At 39.7% G+C, this 12,310-nt stretch overlaps 1 protein-coding gene across 1 annotated transcript in view; it reads right to left on the bottom strand.

Moving 5' to 3' along the window:
- Window positions 1-12,310, bottom strand: part of LOC149081558 (uncharacterized) — a 39,395-nt gene that overhangs the window by 14,236 nt on the left and 12,849 nt on the right. Inside the window, exons 2-7 of the mRNA XM_089238499.1 lie at window positions 3,472-3,522; window positions 3,301-3,375; window positions 2,237-2,296; window positions 1,949-2,020; window positions 273-320; window positions 30-104 (exon numbers count right to left, since the gene is read on the bottom strand). Coding sequence (XP_089094625.1) covers window positions 30-104; window positions 273-320; window positions 1,949-2,020; window positions 2,237-2,296; window positions 3,301-3,375; window positions 3,472-3,522 — 381 coding nt within the window. The remainder of the gene's footprint in view (window positions 1-29; window positions 105-272; window positions 321-1,948; window positions 2,021-2,236; window positions 2,297-3,300; window positions 3,376-3,471; window positions 3,523-12,310) is intronic.

Here is a 12,310-nt window from a genome sequence, read left to right as displayed (position 1 = left end):
AGCCGCGCGTGAATTCGACAATCACCTACCTCAGCAATGTGGTAGTCCATGCAGGCTTGGTACAATTGCACTTGTTCGATGAAACCTCCGGGGAATCTCTTCACCTAAATGATGGATAATTATAAAAAATTAATTAATTTAATTTAAAGCAAAATTAAAGGAATGGGGAAATTAGATAACAGTTAAATATTTTGAAATAATGCATCATAATCCATTTTTGTGAGTATTAATGTACTTGATAATATACAGTATTACAATACAAAAGCACTCACAGAATCTTCTTGGCATTCTTCGTGTCTCTTGGAAATGTTCTTCTCGACCTTAACAAAAAGGGGAATCCGTTTAATGTCAAATTAACATCAGAAAATGATAGATTACAATCGACAAATACAAAAGGGATTAATGTGAAGAAACTAGAGATTTTTATAAGTATATATATATATATATTTTTTTTTTTTTTCATAAATGAAAAAAAAATTATAGGGATTTTTTCATAAATGAAATGAAAATTCTAGGAATTTTTATGAATAAAAGAGAAGTCGTGTAGGGATTTCTTTCATAAATAACAGTAAAGTTGTGGGCATTTTGTCAGGATAAAACAAAAATTTTATGGATTTTTCATAAATGGAAGTTGAATTATGGGGATTTTTTCATAAAATAGAGTGAAATTGTAAGAATTTTTTCATGAATGAAAGTAAAACAAAAAGGTATTTTACGTAAAGGAAAATAAATTAAAAGGCATTTTTCATAATAATGAAAACAAACTATAGAAATTTTTCATATATAAATGATAGTAAAATTGTAGGAATTTTTTGATAAATTGAGTGAAATTGTATGATTGTAATTTTTTTCATAAGTGAAGATAAAACAGAAGGGATTTTATCACAATAAACAGAAAGAACATTGGAAATGTTTCATAAATGAAAGCGAAATTGTGGCGGTTTTCGATAAACGTCAGTAAAATTATAAGGATTTTTCATAAATAAAAAAAGGAAATTGTTTGGATTTTTCCGCTGATATTAAGAATTATAATTCGACCCAGTGTTTTCTAAAGTTGGGAACATCGCCGCTGGGTGGCGATGAAACCTTCCACGGGGTGATAGTAGTTACGGATACAACATAGGATCCTATGGGATGACTCTACAAGAGTGGCGATGAGGAAAAAAGATTTGTGAAAGAGGGCGGGGGTGATGAACAAAGAAGTTTGGGAAATTATGCATTAACCGATCATAAGAGAACGGGACATCGTGACAGCCATCGGTAATTGCCCGAGTGGCGCAGTGGTAAAGATGCTCGTCTTCCACTATGAAGGTTACCATTAAGGTCCATGGGGGTCGAATCCAGGCATAGAACATCAGAAGCAAGTTCTTTACCTACCTTGCCTAGGGCGACCACCGATGGATGGAGCCTTCATTTCCCACCCAACTCCACTGGTTGAAAATTACCGTATGGCGATATATGACCGGAGTTGGTGTGCGGTAAAGTAGCCATCGGTAATTATCGCTCAACATTAGGTAAAATTACTATTATCATCTCGACAAGTAAATCAATATCGGCATCAAAAAATCGTCATCGTGCTTAAAAATGGGAAATGCTTAGCAAAAGCAGACGCATTGTCATCAAAGATACAACTTATTTCGTCGTTGATTGTCGACTTGCCGAATCGCAGCCGACTATTTGGCGAATTTAATTTTCTTCCTTGCCAAATTGACGTGATTTGGCGTCGTGGCGAAAACTAAGATAACGCCAACCAGGAGCCACTATGCGTCATGCTAACGACCGAAGATGACCTCCGCAGCAGTGTACGAAACGTCTACTTCAAAAGCAATTCGAAGATGTTCACAACAATTCGGAAGGAGCCAATTCTCGGGCAGAGCTGGGTATTATTGCTAGTTATCATACAAAACAGTAAAATTCTTTGAGAAGTAATATCATAAATCGAACTCACTTCGGCGTCGAGCTTCTTGGATTCGATTTCTTTCTTTGCCCTGTCGAATTTGTAGGTTCCGTCATCATTGAACTGAAAGCAAAAAGGCAAGAACGTACCTTGAATTAGTCACATCAAAAAAAAAAAAAAAAATCACTCATTCTCTTTGTCTAAAACCCGTCAAATTGTATGGAACAAACGGTGCTCGCACGACTCGAAAAATAATCCCCTTCCCCCCGATACAAATCTTTGTAATTGAAATGGCATGTAATCTTTTCGGGCTCGGGTAAAATTCATTTGCATACTCACCCATCCTTCGGTCTTGAGAGCGCACGTTGTCACGAGTTCCCTGTGATCGTCAATCTGTTTCTGTAACAAAAATGAAAAAAAATTATAATCTCTCAGCAGTAGGTTATTTTCTCCTAGCAAAATTCAACCCTTGTAAACGCTTAAGAAGCTTGCTACACTCACTAGAAATCTGTAGAGAGGGATTGTATAATCCCTAAACATTGCATAGAAAGATTACGTTACGTATCCCTAGAAATCCGTAGGTCGCTTGTTTATAGCTAGACTTGGCTGTCCTCCAGAAATGCTTTCCAGGACGTTCACACACCCAGAGAAATGCGTAGGATGCTTATACTCATTAATAGTAATGCGTAGAATGTAAATACGTAAAGTTGTAGGTATTTTCATGAATGAAAGTAAAAAATAGTAAGGATTTTTTATAAAAGCAAAGTGAAATTTTGGTAAAGATTTTTCATAAATGAGAGTAAAATTGTAGGGATTTTTTTCATAAATGAAATTAAAATCGCAGGGATTTTTTCACAAAAATAGAATTTAATGAATTATTACTTTCATTTGTGAAGTAATAATTCATTAAACCAGTAAACTATAAAGGCGTTTCCCATCATTCACATTGAAATTGCAGAACCCCCAAAAAGCAAAAAACATTAGTTGCCCCCCCCCTTCCGAAAGAAATGTCTGGCTACGGCCCTGTGCTTACCCCGTATAAATGCGTAAAAGACGTGCGTACCCTTAAAATATGTATGAGGCTACCTCATTCAACCCTCGAAATGGCGTAGAAAACATGTTAATCTCTCTAAACATGCGTTCGAGGCTTGTGTACACTCCAAAGATGCGTAGAAGTACTAAACCCTAGGAATGTGTGTATCCCAAGGCGTGTTTATCCCCTTGAAATGCTTTTTTAGTACGCTTGCTTAACACCTCCTTTTTCCGTGAAAATGCATGGGACGCTTGTGTAGCCTCTGGTATATTTTCCTTCAACTACCTTACGGGAGGGCTGAGATACCAGGGTCACGGGCCCTGGTGTCAGCACATTGCATAGATTGTTTTTAAAAGAAACATGTTCTTACTGGATCGGTGATGCTCTCCATTGCTGGCGGAGGATTCTGTTCGAGGCATTTCTGGATGACGAGTCGTTTCTGCTCCTGAAATCAATTTTATCGGGAAATTAATTAATTTCATTTTGTCTCGGATAATTGAATTACCGATAATATCAAGAAAATCAATCCAATCAATTTTACCTTGTCAGCTTCCGTGGGTTTCAGTTGAGGACATTTGCCCCAATCGATTTGCTAAGGGACGAGAGAGAAAAACAACTTATATTTTTGTGACAGATGTGTATAGGGTGTCCCATCAATTCGAAATTGTTTAGAAATTCGTGTAAATTTAAGGAATCGGTGTATTTGAAGCAGTCTGCGTAAAAGTTATTCTCACAAAAGGTTTTTTTTTTTTTGGTACAACGAAAAATTAATTCGGATATTTGTCGATAGAGGGCCGAGCCGTATTTACTATTTTCCGCCTGTGGGCTATACAAATTTTGCCGCCCTTCTCCCATTCTACTCTAATTTTTCCTCGAATTCACTGCCCTGAGCAATACCCGGCCTTGCGCTTCTGTGAACACGCCTGTCTCTATAAGTCCCTCTTTGGGTCACTCACGTGCTGACGTACTGCTTTGTTCACTCACATGCTCACACACTCTCTACGTCACTCTTTTGGTCATTAAAATGCTTGCACACTGTTCTTGTCACTCACATGGTTGCATTTTGATCTCTCACTGACCTGGCCCCTCACTCTCCAAGTTACTCTTTTGTACGTTCACGTGTTCGCAGACGCTCTAGTCTAGGTCACGCTTTTGATCGCTCACTGACGATTCATGTGCTTGCACACTCTCTAGATCAAAGTGTGACAAATTCTAGGCGCCAGGTAACCATGGCGACTGAAAAATTGGCATTGGTGCCTAAAATTTTAAATGTTTGATTACTAAATTGGAGTGTTAGGGCAATACAAATTTCTTGGAAATTATGTCAGTGTGTCTCCCGACACGGGAAAAAGGTTTCTGTGACAAGTTGATAAAAAGAAACCATTATTTTTCTGGGGAACGAAAAAAAAAGCTTGGCTCCTAAGAAATTCCGTTGGCACCTAACTTTTTTTCGAATCGTCAATCCCTGCTCTAGGTCACTGACTGTCTAGGCAGAGGCTGATTTTGCAGCTCTTCTCCCATAATTGTATGAATTTTCTCCGCCATTCATTCCTCAAATTTGTTATCCTTTCGAAGTTGCCGCCCTGGGCTATAGCTCGCAAAGCCCCCTCTCCATGTAAATACGCCACTGCAGAGGACGCTGCACGGAAGCAAATCACAGAATTCTGGTTCTGAACCTTTATTCAATTTCTTCTGTGTCCTAAACGTTCGCACAGCTTCAGCCGGCAATTCGTGACTGAGGTAAAACCACTCTACCAATAATACTTTATCCACCGATGTCAACATCACAATGAAAACCTTATGCAAGCGCCAGTAACAGGAAAATTCAGAAATCGACTAATCGTACACCCTGCATATTACAGGATTCTTATTTACATAATTACAGCGATTCACTTCTGTGCAGAACCCTCTTTTGACAAAAATTCGAAGTCATTTTTTTGTGCAAAAAAAAAAAAAAACCACTCTTTCGTAAAAACAACTTTCTCTCAAACACTGCATTCAAATACACCGATTCCTTCAATTTTTTAACAAATTTTTAAACTAGTTACGAATTTATGGGACATCCTGTATTTAACAAATTCAAAGAAAATAAATACACAGAGCATGAATTAAAGGAAATGCATTTTTATATAATTTTCCAAAATACTCGACAAAAATGTCCACTTAGCTATGTAGTTTTGGTGCTACGATATAGCTATATCCCGAAGGCTATATTCGTATTTATTTACTGTATTCTGGAGAATAATGACTGTTTACAGTGCTTTTACTGACCTCAAAATGACCCCCCCCCCCTCCCAGAATATTTCGACCTTACTTACCGTCCGCAAGCTTGGTCTATCGCATAGGGCTGTCTTAAGAGTATCATGGGCCCCCCCGGGCCAATTGATTTTTCTGAGGCCCTACCAAACTCATTCTCGAAAATTTCAACCAGATCTCATTATTGTGAGGCCCCTCTTCGCTTGAGGCCACCGGGTCGTGCCCAGGTGGGCCCATGCCTTAATACGGCACTGCTATCACGTACATGCTCAACCCATGACTCGCGGTCCACGATATCTGATGTAGATCGCGACCTCGAACCTAAGTTTACGAAAATGAACTAAGCGACACATTTCTAGATCACGTAAGTGCCCCGCGGCGTATTTACAGGGCACTTTAGCGACCCGCGACACATTCACAGACCACTCAAGTGGCTCGTGACACATTTACAGAGCACTTAATTGAGGGGCCCACAACGTGTTTTCAAATCAATAAAATGATCTACACTCTTCTAAAGGTTGAACACCCTTGCTGTGACTCAAGGATGCACCAACTCTGGCCTAATCATGTTTAATCGAGATACTTACAAGGCCATCAAGGCATTTAAAAATTGATTTGTTCCAGTGTTACCGTATTCCCTCCCCCCTCTCCGCACTAGCCGGCATGCTGTAAAACTCAAGGAGCACCAGCTTTTTTGAATGATGAAGTCTGGTCCACTCCCGGTATGCCGGGAAAAGCGAGGTTAAACAAAGATCACAATATGCATTCAGCCAATTCATTGGATTTTTAGAATAAAGATATTTAAGAATTTTTATCTTACTATAACTTGTGACTCGATTTTCCCGGCATGCTGGTCACATTCGCTGTTTCCCGGCATGCCAGAAAATACGGTATTTTGTTCCATAATAGGGGGGTACACAACCTCCTGCCCGTATGCCAGATGCGGCCCTGTAAGTTGTTCCGGTGGAGAACTATTAACATACACTACACGAAATTTCCTTCATAAAAATACGAGTATGGCCAAAAACATTGTTAAAGGCAAATGAAGTTGCCATTCCCAGCCAAAAAAAATTGTCAAAGGTGAGTAATCATTTCAATTAGAGCAAAAAAAAGATGTCAAAAACAAGTGTAGTTTCCAACTGTTGCTTAAACCGCTGACAAATCGCGAATCCCAGAAAAAATTATGTGTACTATAATTCTCACTAGGGGCCTAAGAATTGTATGCCAACAACTTTTCCAGGGAGTTGTCAGTATAAACTCCCTATTTCAACATCAAAAAGCAGATCAATGCATTTAGGCAGACGCACCGATCCTGAATATTATCAACTAAGTAATGAAACGTTACAGCAAACAGATACATACGTGGATCTAGGTATTGCAATGAGCCGCATCCTGGATTTTACTGATCATTATCACAGCATAGTCTCGGCAAAGCTAACAGAATTTCATACATGTTTATGTGTACAGCATACCGCAAGTGTGATGTGCATACGTTGTCACATGCTTTCCCTCTGTGTGTGTGTACGTTCGTCCGACTCTGGACTTACGTTCGCAAGTATGGAGTCCTTATAAAATCGTAGACATAAAGATCCCCGAAAAGCCCCAGAGGTCGCCCCCCTCCAACGCAAGTGAACCCATGGGATCCTATGTTAAATCCGTAGCTTCTATCGCCCCCTGGAACCATTGCATCGCCCAACAGGGGGTGATATTGCCCACTATGGGAAACACTGCTCTAAATTAACTAAATTAACTCCAGTAAACAAATCATTAAAATTCAATTATTTGTCTACTAGAGTATAGTTTTTCACCATGTTAAAACGTATCAAACCCCTTCATCTGAGGGCAGTAGCAGATCCCTCTGGATCCTCACTCTCTTTAGATTTAATATACTATTTTGGCATCGATTTATTTAAAATTTTTAGTTGGGCATATTGCTTGTCGTGGCGTTGTATTTGTATTCACTTAGACAAAACAAAGTTACCGGGCCGCGGGCTTCCAAAGGTTGAGAACCAATGCCTTATACCACATTCCAAATGCCCAAGGCCGTGATTACACTATAAAATTTGATAAAAGTATTTTTATAAAACTTTTATATTGTAATGCCGGCCTAAGATTAGCTCTAGTATTCTCATTTTCGTGGAAACAAGGCTCCATTCCTCGATCAAGGACTCATACAGATCATTCAAAAAGAGCGGCAGCCAGGAAAAAAGTTAAAAAAAGGGCCAAAATGGCCTGGTTTGGATGTTCCTATTAGCTACGTACCAGGCTCATTGAGCATCAGATGCCATAAAAAAAAATCTTTTAGACAGTTTTAATCTCAAGTAAATCGGTTGGATGTGCCTCAGAAATCACACCCACGCCCACGAAGGTTTAACGCTTGTTTGCGCGTTTTCTTTGTGGTCGAGACGCGAAACTCTTGTCCCACTGTCCCGATTCCAAACTGCTTTTAGTGTTTAAGCTCGTCTCGAGAAAAATGGGTGGAAACTCGTAACACTTTGCTGGCATTTGAATGTGAACGAACCCGGAAAATATTTGTTAAAAAAAAGTGCAAGTTAAATCAAGGTCAACAAGAAGAAAAGCTGGCTTTTGGGCTTTGAAAAATGAGGTTCCCGTCGCCCCGATCTCCATAAAACTCTTAAAGAGAAAGAATATCTGCTTCTCTCTCTCCGTTCTTCAGATTGATTATTATTCGAATAACTCGTCTGGGTAATACATTACGTTATGTTCTAATATTGACAGGATAGTTATCGTTATTAATAATCCACGATAGAATGGTTATTTCTTTATACGTTCGGCTGATGATGCTCGAAAATACTATAATTTTCTTCTGGTGACTATTCCAAAACGCAGTCAGACTCGGTTGTTGCGACCTCGGATGTAACGGCAACTTGGCTACAACGTCAATGATTGGCTGTCCGAACTTATTGCCGTAGATCAGCGTTTATGAACCTTTCTTTATCCAAGGACGAGTAAAAGGTCCGAAACAATTCGACGGAATACTTGTGTCTCTTATTACGGGACATTCCCTTTAATTACTTAATTATACAGAACAATAATACAAGTAATTGCAGAATAATTTGAAGTTATTTGAGATTAAAATTAATCTGAAAATTAGTTAATTTAATCAGTAAATTTCTTCAATTATTTTTGTCCTTGTTTAACTCGGTTCCCCATTGGTACCTCCTATTAAGACGGGAGGGGGGGGGGGTCTTTGAGCCTTTTTCAGCCGCGACACAAAATTAACAAGATTAGCTTCGCGATCCATGGGTCTGTTTATTTTTCGATTCACGCATGACACAAGCAAAAGAAAAAAACAACCAGCCAATTTGTCTACCTTCGAATTTGGAATCCAGGTGGCAGCACTTGACAAGCAACACACAACAAGCGTTACACAGAAACAAAGTTCACGTTAGGTTCACAAAACATTTACGCACATTCCGACATGTACTCACTCGTTAGAGGTTCCGTAACGTAGAGGAATATGGACGAGTTACATGTACGGTTTAATAGTAGTAGCTCAAGAATCCTTGGCTGTGAGTGGATTTTTACGACCCATTAAATCAAGTTCAGGTCGTGACTCCATACCCCAAGAATCTTTGGCTGTAAGTGGATTTCGACGACTAATCTAGGAACCCATTGTGAATCAAGTTCAGCTCGTGACTCATTGCTGTACGTAGCGGCGAATGAGTGGCGCAGTTGTAAGATGCTCGTCTTCCACTATGAAGGTTACCGTCAAGGTTAACGGGCTCGAATCCGGGCAAGAACGTCAGAAAAAAGTTCTTTACCTACCGATTCTGTGGTGGCCATCGATAGAGGGCACCTTCATTTCCCACCCAACTCCACAGGTTGGAGATTGCCGTATGGCGATTTATGACCGGAGTTGGTGTGCGGTAAAGTAGGTTTTTTGACCCTTCTCGGAAGCCCCTGCGTATCAAGTTTGGGTCGTAACCCATAGCTGAAGCATCATTGGCTGTTAGTTGATAAGAACGACATATCCCGGAGAATCCCGCGACCCATAGGTTAAAAACTTCTGTATTAGGAACTTACATGACTTGGGGGGAAGTTCCAATTATGGCCCCCGTTTTGTCAGTAAGGTGATCGATGATCCCTAGTTTAGGGCATCGAGTGGCAATGCTTTTTAAGACGTGACGCTTATTGCACTCCCTTATAGATTATTTAGGTTTTGATGAAATTTTTTATCTTTAAGCAACATGAATAGTTTTAATTTCAGTAGCTTTCCATGAAATAATACATGAAACTGATGATTAATATCATTATTTGCCCATAATAACCATTCGCAAAAATCAAATCAAGAATTTTATTTAAAAAATCATATAATAAAACACTCTCATTCTACTCACTAGAAGGCAGTGCAAATATGAGTGGATGAGTTTGCCCTGGTAATGAAATCCAGAATCCCGGATTTCTGGAAACCCTACTCACCAAAGGAGTTACACAAACAATTTCGAAAGGATTACAATTCGGAATAAGTCGTGGTACCTTGCCCGACATCGAGGCCATTCAGTGGCACCTTGAAGCAGTGCCGTCTTAACGCATCGGCCCACACGGCCTCAAGTGCATAAGGGGCCTCGTGATAATGAGTTTTGGTGCTACATACAGTCGAATCCAGTTTAACAAACTCCAAGAGACGAAGGAAATCCTTTCGTTATAACGAAATTTCGTTATAAAGGAATTTCAGGTTTTTGCATTGTTCCTATATAAACTCATCTGGGGATTACAAAAGTTTTCGTGAAAACGAGATTTTCGCTACAGCGTTATTCGTTAAAATGGAATTCGACTGTATATGATTTTTGAGAGAAAGCATAGAAATTTATAAGCAGGTGCTTTCAGCGAATTAGGGGGGCCCCAGAGTATCACTCTGAAACAGTTTTTCAACATGTGGTAAGAAAACCCCCCGAGAATCCGCAGGCCACTGCAATAAGCTACGAGGACCACATGTGACATGGATGCGATGAGGACCGTGCGACCCACGGGCCATGCTCTGAAGTTCCCTTTCCTAAGAATTTCTTCGGAAAACTACATAAAAGCGGAAGCAAAAACTACTAAAAATGTTATATCCGAAATCGTTGGCATTCATCGACGTTATAAAGCCGAAGTTCATTTCCATTATTCCCGACGAAAATTATCCCGGACCACCATATTAGCTTTATAGCCGAGGCATCGTTACAGCGGCCCGTGAAGGGTGCTCCGGTAGAAAATTAACAATCTATGATCCTTACCTAGGCTGACTTCCTGGACAAAAATACAGGAAATCGGGATCCATACAAGACATTGCAAAATATTGCCAAAAACACTGTCAAAGGCAAGTAAAATCGCCAATTATAGGCAAAGAAATTGTTAAAGACAAGTGTAAAAAGTTGCCGATTACAGCCAAAAACAATTGTCACAGGAAAGCAAATTCGCTAATTACAGTCAATCAAATTGTCAAAAGTTTGTAAAATTGCCAACTGTCTCTAAAATTGTTGGAAAAAAGCATCTAATGACTGGAAATAGAGGGCAACTGCAATACGCAATAGATTGTAATGTAATTCACCAAAAACAAAAGTATTTGTTTGACAAAAATATGTGGCACACGAATCATACCTCTACGAAAGACGGCTGATGAAATAATTGCCGCATTAACACTTACAGGACACCCTGTATATGGGGGGTGACAATAAGACCCGTATTTTACGGGACATTTCCGTAATTTTGGCCGTTCAAGGCTTTTGCATAAAATGTCCCGTTCTTCGAACGAAGCTTACTCTTGAATTCTTATTCTTTAATGAAATCAAATCAAGATTATTTCAATGTCTTAAATATTGCATGTGATGATAATTACAAATATCTATCATAATTATAATTATAGTCATATATATACTCGTGTGTCACATTTTTGTCAAACAAATATTTTTTTTTGGTGAATTATACATCCATTGCGTATTGCAGTTGGCCTGTATTTGAAGTCACTAGACGCTTTTTTCCAACAATTTTAGAGACAGTTGGCAACTTTACAAACTTTTGACAATTTGATTGGCTGTAATTAGCGTCTTTACGTGCCTTTGGCAATTGTTTTTGGCTGTATACAAGTTTCATGCCCGTGAGGGGCAAAAACACTGCGCAACTGAAAAGGTTGCGCATCTGTTACTGCGCATCCTTTTCTGCCATTTACGTTAGTCGTTTTTTGTCATCGCGAGGCCATTTCGAATTGAACGCGAACAATAATCCGCACGAAACGACCTCGGCAAAATACAATAATAATTGTGGGATTAATACAATAAATTTCGGGCTTTCCCCGGAAAATGTCCGTGTAACTTTCTCGTATGGGTTTCTCTGACTCAGCCTTGAAGCGTCATGTCCTGTTTCGGTCATTATTACGATAGTGTAACGAAGCGGCGAGAGAAAATCGGTCAGTGGCGTATCGTTGGTGTAAAAAAAACTCGTCCAAAGAAAAATTTGTATATTATTTTAACGGTAATAGTTTTCCGTTTTTCAGGAAAAACGAAATTTATGACTTCTAAAAATCAGGAACTCAAATCTATCCAGAATTTTTAGGGGAGGGGAAACTAAATTTGGGAATTTACTTCAAGTCTATTTTTTATCCCTACAATTTTACGACTAATTTTCAGTGTTGTGACGAAATTATCATCTGATTGGCCTCTCAACCTTTAGGAGAGTGCAGGTTCGAAAACGCGTAGCAGTCCAAATAAGTAAATCAGGGCCGTCTTAAGACCATCATGGGTCTCCGGGCCAAATGATTTTTCTGAGGCCCTACCAGGCAAATTTTCGAAAATTTCAACCAGATCCCATTTTTGTGAGGCCCCCCGGACCGCGGCCGGGTGGGCCCCCGCCTTAAGACGGCACTGAAGTAAATATGTCGCGTGTCTCTCGCTTAAGTCATGTTGAAATGTGACGTAGGCCGCTTGACTGATCGGTAGCTGCGCCAAAGCCTCCTAGAGAGAGAGAGAGTAGTATGTAGCAGGCTTTGGCTGTGCCCCGGGTAATTCCGGTGATGTGGAACTGCACCGCACGCCACTTAAGTCCTCTGGAACTGTATCACACATTACGTAAGTCCTCTGGAGCTGTGCCACGGTCACTCCACGGGTTACTCAAGTGATCTGGCA

This window comes from Pholcus phalangioides, unplaced genomic scaffold (assembly GCF_987345545.1).
Source record: "Pholcus phalangioides strain wild (caught in Gottingen) unplaced genomic scaffold, Ppha-v1.0 ptg000010l_1, whole genome shotgun sequence".
Taxonomy (NCBI): domain Eukaryota; kingdom Metazoa; phylum Arthropoda; class Arachnida; order Araneae; family Pholcidae; genus Pholcus; species Pholcus phalangioides.
This window is presented reverse-complemented; position numbering and strand designations above follow the sequence as displayed.